The sequence below is a fragment of the Girardinichthys multiradiatus genome, chromosome 12 (assembly GCF_021462225.1).
Source record: "Girardinichthys multiradiatus isolate DD_20200921_A chromosome 12, DD_fGirMul_XY1, whole genome shotgun sequence".
In the NCBI taxonomy this organism is placed as follows: Eukaryota; Metazoa; Chordata; class Actinopteri; order Cyprinodontiformes; family Goodeidae; genus Girardinichthys; species Girardinichthys multiradiatus.
Window position 1 is genome coordinate 31,369,968 of NC_061805.1, and position 15,503 is coordinate 31,385,470.

Below are 15,503 nucleotides of genomic sequence, written 5' to 3' on the forward strand. Positions count from 1 at the left end.
TGTTTTTCATATAATCTTAAGTTATATTTAGGTTATTTAACCTTTACAATAAGCAGAATATAAATCCACAGAGGACAATAAGCACAGGAACCACAACAATAAAAAGAATCTAGATTACAAGTAAGCCAAGAAATATAAAATGTATTGCTCTCTTTAACAGAAAATGAGCCATCGCTAAGAGAAATGTAAATGTAAAAACATATTAAGGTTTAACTTTGATGCATTTGTTGTTTTTAACTGTTTCTGCTGTCTAGAAGAATCCACTCTGCAAGGCTTTTCCTACTCTTATGACCTTTAGTGCATGAGTGCAAAAAAAGACAATGACTGAGCTGTTTTTATTTTGTCTAAAAAACAGAACCTTGGAAACCTTATTTTCACCTGTTGACTTCTCATAAAATGTGAGGATCCATTTCCTGTCAGGAACTTGCTGTATAATGGTATTTGCTTTGACTATACATGCATAGGATATGGATAGAGTTTAGACCAACTGTGGAACATGAAAACTAATTTAAAACTATTTTTGTAAATTGTTATTTCATAAAATGATACTAAAATGGCATTCTGCCTCATTTCTCCACTTGTAAACGTTTAAATAAGCTTATTTTTACTTTATTCAGATCAGAAAAGTATTGAAAACTTTATCTTCTTCTGCTGTTCTTATCATCATTGCAGAAGCATTGTAACTCATGTAACATGGAATTTCAGACTACTGCGGCCGGTTTGAAACCAGGAATGTTTTCCTGGTTTCCTAGAGAAAAGTTGCTTTTCATTTTTTTTTTCTTTTCTAGTCTTAACATTGTAAAAATAACATAAGTAGCACAAATAACTACCACTTGACCCACTGTAGCCATTTATAGGGATACAATCTGCTGGAAATAAAAAGAGTACGCAGACATTAAAATGGTCTGAATAGACATGTGACCTACCCCACATCTCACCTATTGACTGCTGGAAAACACCAATTTCTTTTTTGCAGAAATGCAAAGGTGACAATGTAACAATAACAACCTAAATTTCAAGAAAGGAGGAATAGGAGTCCAATACAGTATCAGATTCTCCATCAATTTAAATGCCCGTTGTTTTTTATTTGATCAACCCTGAAAAAAACAAAAAACAAAAAAAAGCCAAATGCAAAGATGTTGACAGCTATATGTTTGCTTAACGCTGAGGTTTTGAAGGAGGAATGATGCAGACCAGGAACAAGGAAGGACAAAATCAATTCTTTGTCTAAGTTATGGCAAGATTCCTAACATGAAATGACACGCCCAAAACGTATAAAAAGATAGATGCTGACTGTATGTGTCAGCCTCTTCTTGCAGCAGCTGGAAGTCCAACTTGGATGCAGAAGGACAACTGTGGGGTTTAGGCTTAGCTTCATTACAGGTGATCTTTTGAATTCTTAACATTATGAAGGCAATTGTATAAACCATATGGAAACTTTGCATTTTTTCAGTTATAACATTTTGAAATATGTCTTTTCCTATATTGTATTGAGAATATTTGTTCTTTTTCTAGGGATGAATAAGTTTCTCTGCCTATTGGCTGTTGGTCTAACCCTTGGCTTGCAATGCCAAGTGGATGCCAGTGAGTAGTTTTCTTCTTCTAAAATCTTAGAAACAATTGACAACATATGTATTACTGAGTAATTTAAGTTAAAATGTGTGTCTTCAAATGTGACCTATTGTTTTCTATAAAAACTGAAACTTCTGTTTTAAACTTTGGTGCATTAGGTTGAAATAAATAAATAAATAATTAATTAACTAAATTAGTTTAAATATGTCACAAAACCAGTACAACTAATTGCAAACTATAAATTTAAGAAACTGTATTTTTTTGCATTCAGAACGCCATTTGAGCTACAGTTTCATTGAAAAATGTGTGAATAATGCTAAAGCCAACGTGGACGCAGCCTATACATACTCCCGTCAAGAGTGAGTGTAAAACCCCGTTCTTCTGCTTTTCTTTCACCTCTCAATATAAAATAATCCCCCAAAAAAGATATGAATGAATACCTGAACTCTTTATACAACAAAGGAGCGTTGACCGGGTGAAGAGAAACGCAAGCCCTGCCGATGTCCTGAGACTTCTGAAGCAGCCCAGCGGACCGTCCAGAGAGGCGGTGCGTGCTGCTGATTACATGGACAACACTCTGCATCTGATCAAGAGGGCTCTGGCAAAACGTCAGAAACGCTCCATCAATGCCACAGGTTTGTGTTCAAATTGACCTCTTTGAGGTATGCTGGCATGGCTTGAACTCACAGCTAACATTTATTTTTCTCATGCTTTATTTAGACCTGATCTCTGCAGAGGATTTGACAACGATTGCCAGACTCACAGGCTGCTCTGCTCAAGTCAGAATTATTAAATGCCTGGATATTCCCAATCTCTACAAGTATCGCACAGCAAACAACACCTGCAACAACATGTATGGGAACTATTCATTAGAAGATGTTTACTTCATATCCCTGACAGCCAGAACTAAGTGTTAGATAGAAATCAAAGGGAGCAAGAGTAACAAATGTCATTCAAAATCATTTTGGACTTTGTTGTAAGGATTTGGCTTTAAACTCCTGTTACATGTTGTAACCTTTTAAAAAAAACATGGAAGTATCAAACTTAGGTGTTATTGCTTCCACTTATAGTGAAAACCCTCGCTGGGGTGCCTCCAACATCCCGTTCCTCCGCTGGCTGCCCGCTGAATACGAAGATAAAATCAGTACTCCTAAAGGCTGGACCCCGAACCTGAAAATCAACAATCGCCTTCTTCCCTTGGTAAGTACTTCAGAGAAGCCTTTTCTGACAATGTTCATCAGAAGATAGAAGATACTAAAACGCATCCTCTCTTTGTCTCCATTCCTCCCTCAGGTGAGAAAAGTGTCGAATCGTATCTTGTCAACAGCTAATTCCGATGTGGACAGTGACCCCCTCTACACCTACCTGCTCACAATCTTTGGCCAGTGGACTGACCACGACCTCACTTTAACCCCTAACTCTCCTTCCATCAGGTCATTTAATGATGGCATTAATTGTACGGAGACCTGCACCAACACAGAGCCATGCTTCCCAATTGAAGTCAGTGATGAAAAAATTTAACATTATTTTTGCAGAAGATGAAAACACATTTAAGGCATTAAAGTCTAACAGTTTCCTGCCTTCTAAACAGTTCCCCTCCGATGACCTCCGCGTTAGGGATAACTCTGAGAAGTGCATGAGCTTCACCCGCTCTGCACCAGCTTGTGGTTCTGGGAACTCTGGATACATCTTCGGATCCCCCACTGTTCGCCAGCAGATGAACACCCTGACAGCCTTCATCGATGTGGGTCAGGTCTATGGTTCCGACCATTCCAGAGCTAGTCTGCTCCGGAACTTCAGTACAGATGGCCTGTTGAAGGTCAATGAAGAGCATAAAGACAACGGCCGTGACCTCCTGCCATTTACCACGGGGTTCAACTTCTGTGCCACAAGGCAACGTATAACCAAGGATACCAGTGCTGAGGAGGTGCAGTGCTTTTTGGCTGGTGAGTCTCAGTTAAAAGAAGTGACTCATATGTGATTCATATAGATCTGTAAGCATGTCTCATGACTGAATATTTTGGTTCGGTCTGGAAGTTATTGTTATCAGGTCATTTAATTGAATGTGACCTTATAGGTGACGGCCGTGTCAATGAAAACCCCGCACTGGCTTCCCTGCACACTCTGTTGATGAGAGAGCACAACCGTCTGGCCCACGCCCTCGCTTCGCTCAATCCACAGTGGAACGGAGAGAAGCTTTACCAAGAAGCCCGCAAGATTATGGGTGGATACTTCCAGGTAAGAGACAGGAAGAGGAGCGCAGATCTGTAAACCAAGGTTTCACATCCCAGAAACATTGGGCTGGAGTTTTCTGCATATATCTAGTCATTTTAAGACAGATCTATAAGGTTATATAAAAATACATTAAAACATGCCCAAAACTCAAAATTTACTCTGTTGACTGAATGTCTTTCAAACAGATTGGAGAACCCAAAATAGGTTCTAAAAGAATTCTCTGCTTCATGCATGGCAGTGAAAGAGTATTACCATTTAAAGTTAACCCAGTTCCTCTGTTCTGTAATAGGTTATTACTTATAGGGACTGGCTCCCCCACATTGTTGGACCAGAGGCCATGTCGAGGCAGTTGTCCACCTACCCCGGTTATAATAAGAGCATAGATCCCAGCATAGCCAATGTGTTCGCCTCAGCTGCCTACCGATTCGCTCATCTGATGGTTCAGCCCTTCATCTTCCGCCTTGATGAGAATTACGAGGAACACCCGCAGTATCCCACCGAGCTGCTGCACAGAACCATGTTTGCTCCTTGGAGGATAGTCTTTGAAGGTAAGAATTTGAACTTCTAACTCTGCCGTAAGGTAGCAAATGAACATGATGATCAAATCTGAATGTTTCCATTTTCTCGTCAGGTGGCCTGGATCCAATCTTGAGAGGGTTGGTAGGTCGTCAGGCTAAGTTGAAAACACAGAATAAAATGATGACTGAGGAGCTGAGGGACAGACTGTTTAAATTCTCTGTAAAACTGGCGCTGGATCTGGGATCTCTAAACATGCAGAGAGGAAGAGACCATGCACTCCCTGGTATTTATTAATCCTAGATGCTTGATTTTGAAATTCCTCTTTCCTACACACCGGGCTTAGCCTTTTCTACAATGTACTCACCATCTTTTAAACGGTGTCTCCCTGATTTAGGCTACAACAAATGGCGAAAGTTCTGTGGCCTGTCACAGCCAAAGACTCTGAATGAGTTGGCTAAGGTGATGAACAGCACAGATTTGGCCAAAGGACTTCTGGATCTTTATGGTACACCTGACAACATTGATCCATGGCTGGGAGGAGTGGCTGAGCCATTTATCCGTGGAGGAAGAGTGGGACCCTTGTTTGCCTGCCTGATTTCCACTCAGTTTCAGAAAATCCGTGAGGGAGATCGGTTAGTCAACAGAAAATTACTAAACTACCAAAGATCCAAAGATCAATGCATTGTATGTGTTTTTACATCCTAAGAAACCAATCTCAAACAATGTGTCTTATTTTAGGTTTTGGTGGGAGAACGATGGTGTCTTCACAGATGCTCAAAGGCTGGCTATTAAGGACACATCTCTGGCCCGAATCATTTGTGATAACACTGGGATAACTGAGGTTCCTCTAAAGCCCTTCCAGTACCGACCTCGAGGCTCTGGATACACCCAGTGTAACGACATCCCTCCATTTGACCTCAGTCCATGGAGAGAGGGTGGTATGTTTGCATTAAGATTTTCCAAGTGTTGCCAGAGGAAACGTCAAATATGATATTTATTAAGTGTAACAAAGTTCTTTGAAAAAAACCAACCATTGATTTCTTTGCTCTAGCTACAGGTCCAGAAGATCCAAAACCAACAGGTAGATATTTCACTTCCTTTGAATGCAAATGTTATTGATGCTGTATTATCACTATAAAATGCTGAAATTGTCCTTAAGTACATGGTCATTTAGTGTTCACATATCTCAGTTGTTCACAGTTTAGTATCTGTGTGACTTTTACCTCCATACTGCTTCATTTTCACTTTGATCATAATCTCACGGGGATTCAGAAATTTCATGTAAATCTAAACTTATGTTTCTTTCATTTTTGAATAGTTAGGTTGACATAGTAATAATAGGTCTATTTAATTTTATTATTTGTATTTTATTATACATGTAGAAAAATACAGATTTTTACGTAAGTTTTTTATTTTTCACAAAAGGTCGACCTGGACCCCCTGGACCACCAGGTAGATGTTCTATGTCTTTTAGTAATCATAAACAATGTAACTGATGCAGCACAGGTAGCATTTTACAACACTTTATGAACAATGTTCTTGCATGTAACAGTGCTCATGTGATTTTGTACCAGGTCCACCAGGACCTCCAGGACCCCCCGGCACAGTGGAGAATGTTGCCTTCTCTGTGCGCCTGGGTGACAACATTCCCAAATGTGGCACCCCCATCCCCTTCCATGATGTAATCTATAATGGACAGAACAGCTACGACCCCGAAACCGGCTTTTTCACCTGCAAGCACCCAGGTGTCTATGAGTTTGAGTTCCACTGCGCCATCTATGAGAGCGCAGCCAGCCTGGATCTGCTCCGTAACGGAGATCTGGTTCTGCACTCATTCACCACCCGCCAGAGTGGCTACATCACAGCCAGCGGCAGCATCTTCATCAAGCTGAAGGAGGGAGACAGGGTGTGGCTGGTGGCTAACAGTGGTGGCAACGGACTCACTAGAGATAGCTACTTCTCTGGTCATCTGCTGTTCACTGAGTAGGACGGTGTTAAAGTGCTCGTCCAATTGCAAATTTAAAGCAGTTAAAATCAAAACTTAAAAACTGAGTGCATTCAAAGATTAACAATGCGTTTTTCGTGATCAAAATATGTAAGGTGAATAAAATGTGTGTTGCTACTTTATGTGTACATTAATAAACTGTGATCTCTTGTGCATTAGTTGTTTAATTGTCCCTCTAAATAGATCCAATCAAAACACTTGTATTTCCTTTACTTGTCTACCTCATCTATTTAGAAACCCATTTAAGTAAGCCACAGCAAAGCTCAAGATAGCTTACCTATAGAGCAGAATAAGGTATTTCTGAATTAATTAAGGTCATTTTCCACAAACATGGAAGACCCCTAGGTTTTTCAAACTTAAACCTGGATCCTTATCAACACAAATTTCCTAACATTGTAACTGAACCACTAGGTTAATATTACCTTTCAGTCAGACTCAGTATGACAAAGACCAACCCAAACTTAATTCCACATTTGAAGCAAAGTGTTGGATTCCTTACCAGGACTTTACTAGCCTGCATTTAAGAATTTCTGAATCTGTTTGCAATTACATATAACTGGATTGACAGACAATATGAATGAGGGTTTGCACATTATACCAGGCAGGTTGGTGTTCCCATGGTAAACTCCAAACTGTTTCTAAAGCCTAGGTTAAGATAGCTGTCCCAGTACAAATCAAAGCCGATGATGTTCCTTTATTTTCTCTGTATTATATACAGAGAATATAACCTTATTTAAAGTCACATGACCCTATAATTAGTTCCCCCAAATTAAAGTAGTTGCAAAACTGCATATATAACAGTTTAACTTTAGCTTGCACTTCCTGAAGATACTTTTTGGGATGAGGATTAAAATAAAACTTTGAAATTAGTGAACTGACAGCCAAATTACATACATTTTCGCAACAGGATGAACCCCGATCCCCAACCCAAATATTTTCATACACTTTCAGCACAATATGGTTTAATGTCCAAAGATGTTGAATAAAAGATTAATTTGAATGTTAAGAGTCTAGCCTTAATGAGGAGCTATTGTGATGTATTTCAAGCTATTTTTCAATTACTTAGAACACTTAAGTGACATTAAACCCTAAGGCTAATTAAGTTAACATCAAAGTAAATATAGAAAATTCTAAATAGCAGCAAAACCCAATAGAACCCAGAACTGAATCCTTGAAGTAATATGGTTTATTTGTTTCATTTCCACTGTCAACATGAAAATACCATTTAATAATAGGTTAAAGGTTAGGTTATTTTTTTTTTTTTCAATTAGCCCCCAGAGATAAAATAATAATAATAATTTCTTTGATAAAAAGACATTTTAAGTATACATCCTTTCCCCAGTGATTTTACCCTGTTTGTAATAGATATCAAGAACGTAAGCACATGTTTAAGGCTTTTTATTAAACATTTGTAATATTGAGTGCGGGCCAAAGCCTATTTAGACCTATGTCCATGCCTAAGGTATTTGCTTTTAGACGTTACTGAGCAATTACGGAAAGTGGGTTTTTGTTATTTTTTTGTTTTTACCATAAGTTGTAAGCCTTTCTGACATCGCTAAACAGGAGTTTGACATTCTCTTTAAGATCCTGAAGACAGTGTCTAATTTAATTTATGATTAAAATGATTAGAAAATAGAAATAGGATATAAATAATTTCTTATGCGTTGCTGGTGTTCGTAGACATAAGACACAGACAGTTCTTCCAAGTCAATAATTGGCCTGTTTTTTTCATAAGCAAATTATTGCCCTGCTATAAAAGAGAGACATAAATCTTCCAAACACATCTAAAAGGCATCTCGTTGTGCTGCATTGTTTTGGTCATTTGTTATCTGAATAAATGCAAAAATTCCCCGTGTCTTTGTGCGGTAGCAACTTGTTTTTCAGCTAAGAACTTGTCCATCGAGGATGCAGAAGAGGAACTAGGAAGATAATATTCCCAAAAGCAGCTACAATGGAATAACAACATTTGTGGCAGCAGCTTCTAAAAACCCAAAAGAACCATTTAGGCCTAATTTGGCTTTCAGTCAGCAGCTTGAAGCTTTAGGTGGATGCAGAGAAACCTTACAGAGCTCTAGAGCGCACATGCGACCTATTTATTACACTTTTACCAAGCGTTGTACCCCAGTAAAATAACAGCAAAATCCAGAAATGCAAAACAACACAAACACTGTCATTACAGTAATTAGGGGACCAGCAACAGCAGGTGCCATGGTAGGTTTCCCTGACAGGATTTGGTTCCCCTGTGTTAGAGGGGCACACTAAGCAGAAAGAACAAATCCAGTTGAATGCTCCTTAATTTCAAGCAACTACGTAGAATTACCGATGTCTTACTTTTGTTATAAATTATTATTGTTTTATAGACAAACTTCTAGGTTTGCTGGTGTTACGACCCCACTCGGTCTAGGGGTAGGGGGAAGTAAACATTCAAACCGGGTGTTATTGGTTTTGTGAAAGAAAGAGTAATTTATTTCTTTTTAGTTCAGTTTCCGTTATTTTTAACAAAACAAACAAAAGGAGGGTACTTAACGAAGTACAAACTGTATGAAAATAAAGAAATAAGGGGTAAAACCCAAAATACACAATGACTATAAATTTAACAAAATACACAACAATCAGTAATTTAACTAAAAATAATCCCCCAAAAGGAGGGACAAACTAATTCAACAATTTCCTAAATCAAAGCGTCCCTGCTAACAACAAGCAAACAAACAAATCAAGATAAAGCTTCACAAACTTTAAAGAGACTCCTCTGAGCCAAGATGGAGTCAGGCTAACCATCAAGCAGGTGAGCACACAAAAATACCCAAACTTCAAAGTTTCACAACACCAAGGCCAGAAGTGGCGAGCTGTTCTGTCCAAATCACAGCTGCCTTTAGTGGCAGGTGCAGAGACTTTATATAGTGTAGTCCCTTTAATGATTGGCGGCGAATTTGAAAGAACCAAAAAATGAATAGTCCAACATGAACTCCCGGAGACGTCCAGCAGGAGGAGTGCAGAGCGCGCAGGGAGATCCGAGTCCGTCAGGAACAGCGAAGAAGAGTGTATCCAGCGAAGAAGAAATCCGATCCCATCAGAAACATCGGTACCAATTATGGAAGCAAATTGTTACCATATTTCAAATGAAAAAGCATTTTCAGAAATGCTTTTTCATTTTAAGAATGTGGCTGCATTGTTTGACTCATAAATGAAATTAGTAATCAATAATCCTATTTGCATTTTAATTTTCTTCTTCAAGACTGCTCATTCTTTCACGTAATTAAAATGAAAAAGAAAAATACTTTTGAGATTTATTTTTCAAAATATGCCCCAGCAAATAGATACCAAAATTCAATTTGAAATGTAAAATTTGAAAATGAAAAAGCATTTCCAGAAAAGCTTTTTCATTTTAAGAATGCGGCTGCGTTATTTGACCCATAAATAAAATTAGTAATCAATCATCCTATTTGCATTTGCATTTTCTTCTTCACGACTGGACATTTTATGCCATAATCAAAAAGAAAACAAAGCAGACATTGCTTTTTCGTTTTCGTGGTCTGCCCGCAAAGTACTGCCCAGAACTCGAAAACGAAAAAGCATTCCGAGCTGCGGGCGCAGAAGAGTGACGTTAGCAGCCGCCCTTCCTCAGCTCCCTGCTGACCGAGCTACCCATCTTGTTCGGTGGGAGGCGCTGTGCACGTCTGCAGTGCATTACATTGCAAATGTGCCGAGAAATTGATTGAATTGCAGCAGGGCCGAGCTCAATTTGTGGCAGTGGCATGCAGAACTAACCCTAACCCTACAAATGAGTGGCTGCAAATGGCTGCACTTGAGTGTGAGTGACTGTAGAAGCGGTGATTATATTACAAACTGTATTGCCAACTCTGTCCGGCTTTCTCCTCCTCCAGCGGATCCAACTCACCACCAGGTGGTGATCAGTGGACAGCTCAGCCCTTCTCTTCACCCGAGTGTCCAATACATGCGGCCGAAGGTCTGACGACAACAAAGTCGATCATTGACCTCCTGCCTAGGGTGTCCTTGTGCCAATTGCACTGATGGACACCCTTATGTTTGAACATGGTGTTCATTATGGACAATCCGTGACTAGCACAGAAGTCCAATAACAAAACACCACTCGGATTCAGATCGGGGAGGCCATTCCTCCCGATCACGCTTCTCCATGTGTCACTGTCGTTTCCCACGTGGGCGTTGAAGTCCCCCAGCAGAATAATGGAGTCCCCGGGAGGGGCATTATCCAGCACCCCCGACAGGGACAACAAGAAGGCCGGGTACTCCGCACTACTGCTCGGCCCGTAGGCCGAGACGACAGTCAGAGATCTCTCCCCAACCCGAAGGCGCAGGGATGCGGCCCTCTCATCCACTGGGGTAAACCCCAACACGAGACGGCTGAGCTGGGGGGCATCAAGCAAACCCACACCAGCCCACCGCCTCTCCTCGTGGGCCACTCCAGAGTAGAAGAGAGTCCAATCCCTCTCAAGGAGATGGGTTCCAGAGCCCACGCTGTGCATGGAGGTGAGCCCGACTATATCTAGTTGATATCTCTCGACCACCCGCACAAGCTCAGGCTCCTTCCCCCCCAGCGAGGTGACATTCCACGTCCCTAGAGCCAGCCTAAGCATCCGGGGATCGGGCCGCTGAGGTCTCCACCTTCGTCCGACACCCAATCCTCTTTGCATCGGTCCCTCACAGTTCCCCCTGCAGGTGGTGGGCCCACTGGGGATGGCCTCGCGTTTCTTGTTCGGGCTTCGCCCGGCCGGGTCCCATGAGGAGCAACCAGGCGCTCTCTGGCGAGTCCCGACCCCAGGCCTGGCTCCAGGGTGGGACCCCGGCTTTGCCGTACAGGGCGACGTCATGTGCCTCGATATATTAGTCCTCATGAAAGATTCTTGAACCGCTCTTTGTCAGACCCGTCACCTAGAGCCTGTTTGCCATGGGAGACCCTACCAGGGGGATTTAAGCCCCAGACAACATAGCCTCTAGGATCATTTGAGCACTCAAACCCCTCCACCACGTTAAGGTGGCGGTTCAAGTAGGGGGGGTTAGTAATCGTTACTAGGTAAATTTGGATGAGAGGCTTCAAAGCATTTATAGAATAGCAAATTCTGCAAAGGAGAGTACAGTGCCATAAGATAATCTGGATGTGGTGTTTTGAAGCTTTTGTTGGGTGCACATCTATTGTAGATACATCTTTTCTTGGACTTGCTGGTATCATGGCGTTTCACCAGTTTGGTATTCATTTTTCTTGTGGTGTCTTACTGATATTTGCTTCACTGTGACACTTCTGGCATCTTTCATGCTATAATGTGTTGTGCTTAGCTCTCTAAATCAACTGCGTGCCCCTTAGTTAACTTTCAATGTGTCCTTCTCTCCTTATAGTTTTTCTGGGTTTAAATTATTTTTTTTTCATAATAATCTCAATTTCGCATTATTATTCTGGACCGTTTGTTTTTCTTTTTAATTATTCCCTTCCTTCTCTCCATTACTTCCATCTCCACTACAGATCTGTACATGTTCAGAGATTGCTGTTTTCATTTACTTACCCCTCCCACAACCCATTAAGAATTGTGGCAGATTTTGAAAAAATACTGCATTTTTCCTTTTTTTCACCCTTTTAACTATCAATAAATCTAGCTATTTTTCATGAATCCCAAGTACCTGGTGAGAATCCAAGCATGCGTGGGGATTGGTAAAAAGACTGAATTTATATAGTGCTTTTCTAGTCATACTATCACCATACTATCATCCAATGGCTCTCACAAATGTGCACACATTCATACACCGATACGCAGATTGCTAGGCAACTTGAGGTTAAGTGCCTTGCTCATGGGCACATCGAAATGTGACATGAGAAAGGTAAAACAGAACCAACGACTTTTGGATTGCAAAATGACTACTATTCACTTTGAGCCACAGTTGCCTCAGAACATTCAAACTCCATGCACAAAGACTCTGACCAAGATTTGAACCTTCCTGCTACAAAGCAACAGTGCCAACACCTGTGCCAACCACTATGCATCTTGCTGCAGAAACATTTTTGACACTTCATTTTCAATTTTATTTGACCTGAATTCCCATCTGTCATCTCCTGTGAAGTTATCTTGTTAATTACACTACCTGTAGTTTTTCTCGAAACAAACAGGGACATTAGATGTCTGTAAAATATTTTTTTAATTGGGAGGATGTCACAATGCAATAACTAAGGGACTGGAATAATGTTCACGTATTAAAAACCCTGACAAAACAGAGACAATAAAAAGACAACTTGCATTGTAAAAAAACTCATCATACCCCTGGAAAATACAATCTGGGGATTATAGGGAGATTTTAGAATATATGATCAGTCTTTGGTAGGGAAAACAACATGGTTATTTTGCTCAGAAATAAACAGAAATATGGAAGCAGAAATTGGAAAACTGGTCATGAGTCATTGCTTGACATCAACAAAAATGGTGATACAGAGGTTCTGCTGCTGTTTCTGTTGAACTGTACCGCAATTAAACACAATACAAAAGCTGCTTCCCTGTAGAAAGAGGACTCAGTCATTCAATGAATTTGACCCCAAATCAGCTTTCGGATTTTAAACTTACTGGACACAATGTTTTTACTTGATAAACATCAGTAAATCTTTCTCTATTATGTTTCTGCTTAGTTTTGTCCTCTGGATTAGACTGACACCTTGTGGACATTATCCAAAGTCGCAAGTCAAAGTTGTGTAAGTGTTGGACCAAGTGACATATTGTCAAATATCTTTAAGACAACATATTCAAGTTTTGACACATTTTTACAAGTACTCACATTATGGACAGTGACCAAGACCACTCAGTTTAAATGAATTCAAGTCAGTTTTATCTATGTATGTAAGCCAGAAGATTGGATCGAATCTCTGATTCAACCCCCCCATACCAAGCAAGCACAGGGCAATGGAGGATAGGGGAATAAAACCTTAAAAGTGCATAACGTCTAGCAGAATCAGGGCAGTGTGCCCCAACTTGCCAAAGTCGAATAATACTGAAATAAAACATCTGAAGATGAATGCTTTTGTGCTTTTTTCTGTTGTTCTTTTGTTCAACAAATACACACCTAGTTCTACTTCTTATTCAGTCTTCGAAAATCTATAATATTTGTATTATTATCTTTGTTAGAGGCCAGTTTAAACATCACATTACTGTAAGAAATACAGACTGAATGTTTTGTTTATCTAGCTTCTCAAAATGTTTGTGTCTTTTTGGGTTCACAGAAAGAACTATGATCCAGTAACTTGTCTTTTTTTAATAGGATATATAATACAGAGAACAATGGAATTAATAAATGCACAATAGCACATACAATATCTATAAAAATACCATACAAATACAGTAAATAACATATAAAAATACCAGATAAGAAAAAACAATAAAAAAACAACCTCAGGAAAAAGTTTCTTGTAAAGATCAAGAATTTGATTCATTGCTTATTGTATAACATTGCAAAACATTTAACAAGAGAGTTCTAGTCAGCATAACATATGGACATAGAACTTGGCATATATTGCTACTTATGTAATTAAAAACATACTAAAAGTCAATTTGTGGATGTTCAAAGTAGCAGACGTAAGAGTTAAATTAGGAATATTATGGCTTTCAATAGAAAAGCATGACTTAAGACCAAACCAGAATTTACTGGGGACCTCTCATACTAAGAGTAGATGAGAGATTATTCAGTATCGTTTTCAAAAAGTACATAACAAATCAATTTCCACAAATTTTGCGTGGAAGACTTTAACAGGTATGTATTTTATGGAGGGTTTCAAAGCGTATCTCTTTAGCCGTTTTTGAAGTGCAGTGTCTACAGATGACCTCTGGGAAAATTGTGCTTTTGGAATGATCTTATGTTTTTACCGAAACACTTTTTTGATGTGGTCGCTGTTGCATTGAATGTCATTTATTTTAAGTCTGTCACAGATGTTAGATTAGAATAAGAAACCAGTTGGATTAGTTATTGCAAGAGTCACCAGGTTAAATTCTTTAAATGAAAATTGTATTTTGACGAAAAGTCTTAATACCAATACCTATCACCTGAAATATCGAACAGCTGAAGTAGGTGACATCCCTCTATGAAACCATTCAAAAAGAAAAAGTGATTTATTTCTACAAAGTAAATTGCAATTACTCCAGAGAAGAGATTTTGTGGGGAAATGTTGTGGACAAAAGCCAACTTCCAGGTAAGGAGAGTTTCCTGGGGGAATTGAAAGCTTAGAGTTGTCTGATCCTGTTAAGGCTTGAGCAATGGACGAACCCAGAATGCAGACTAGCAGGCAGCATGATGTTAAATGGAAAAATATTTAATAACAAAAAAACTCACTCACAGGAGGTGACGGCAAAAACAGACATGGGCAGGCTTGGCAAGACAGGCTTCGTGTGAACAGCAGGACATGAGCATGAAAATGAAAAATGTTTCCGCGCCGACTAACTGAACAAGGTGTGTTTAAATGGAGCATGATACAGGTGGAACACAAAACTGATTAACATGGTGCAGGTGAACCGAATAAACTTAATTGACAGAACAAAACGTGACTGGAACAAAACATGGCTTGAACAGAACACAAATCCAAGGAAACAAACTAATAGAAACATAACTAGAAAAACATGAAACGAAAGCATAACCAGATCCAAAAACTTAACTTGACCGCACATGAACAAGACAAAATCTAAAGCATGACTAGGAAAATAATAAACAGAGACATGATTAAAGACTGGAGCAGTGAAAAACATAAGGAAAAAACCAAAAACCAAACAACCCCAAATCATAACAGATCCAGTAACTCCTGCAGGTGTGGCCCTCCTGGAATTATTTATGGACACGCAATACCTTTTTCAGTCAGGGTAGGACTGAGGATTTGCATGCAGTGGCGGCTACAGGTTGCCTTGGGGCCACCATTTCCAGTAAAGTCTAACTATCAATGTAGATTACAGATTACATCGTCCTCCGTTCAGCAGGTCTATTTCACGCCATTTTCCCATGGAACCTGTACCTGAAATGAAATCAGGCCAAATAAATTGTGTAAAACAGCAAATATATGACCCAGAGTGATCACAGATTATGATAAAACATAAAAAAAAAAAAAGAAAACTTAGTTATCCTAAAACTTACAAAACACATGCGTTTGCATATTGTAAACTGAGGATCTCCACTGAAT

At 39.6% G+C, this 15,503-nt stretch overlaps 1 protein-coding gene across 2 annotated transcripts; it reads left to right on the forward strand.

Annotated features, from left to right (window-relative positions):
• Positions 1-643: 643 nt before the first annotated feature.
• LOC124878149 (eosinophil peroxidase-like) lies at positions 644-6,484 on the forward strand. 2 transcript variants are annotated; one of them, XM_047381975.1, is made up of 16 exons: positions 644-1,383; positions 1,516-1,584; positions 1,844-1,931; positions 2,035-2,207; positions 2,293-2,425; positions 2,643-2,772; positions 2,866-3,072; positions 3,164-3,518; positions 3,650-3,810; positions 4,097-4,355; positions 4,439-4,609; positions 4,721-4,958; positions 5,065-5,264; positions 5,384-5,407; positions 5,752-5,778; positions 5,901-6,484. In XM_047381975.1, the coding sequence occupies exons 1-16, from the start codon at positions 1,287-1,289 to the stop codon at positions 6,311-6,313; spliced, it is 2,745 nt and encodes a 914-aa protein (XP_047237931.1). In that variant the 5' UTR covers positions 644-1,286; the 3' UTR covers positions 6,314-6,484. The 2 variants fall into 2 exon arrangements, with proteins under 2 accessions (XP_047237931.1, XP_047237930.1); XM_047381974.1 differs by having other exon boundaries at positions 645-1,383; positions 5,378-5,407.
• The last annotated feature ends 9,019 nt before the right edge of the window (positions 6,485-15,503 follow it).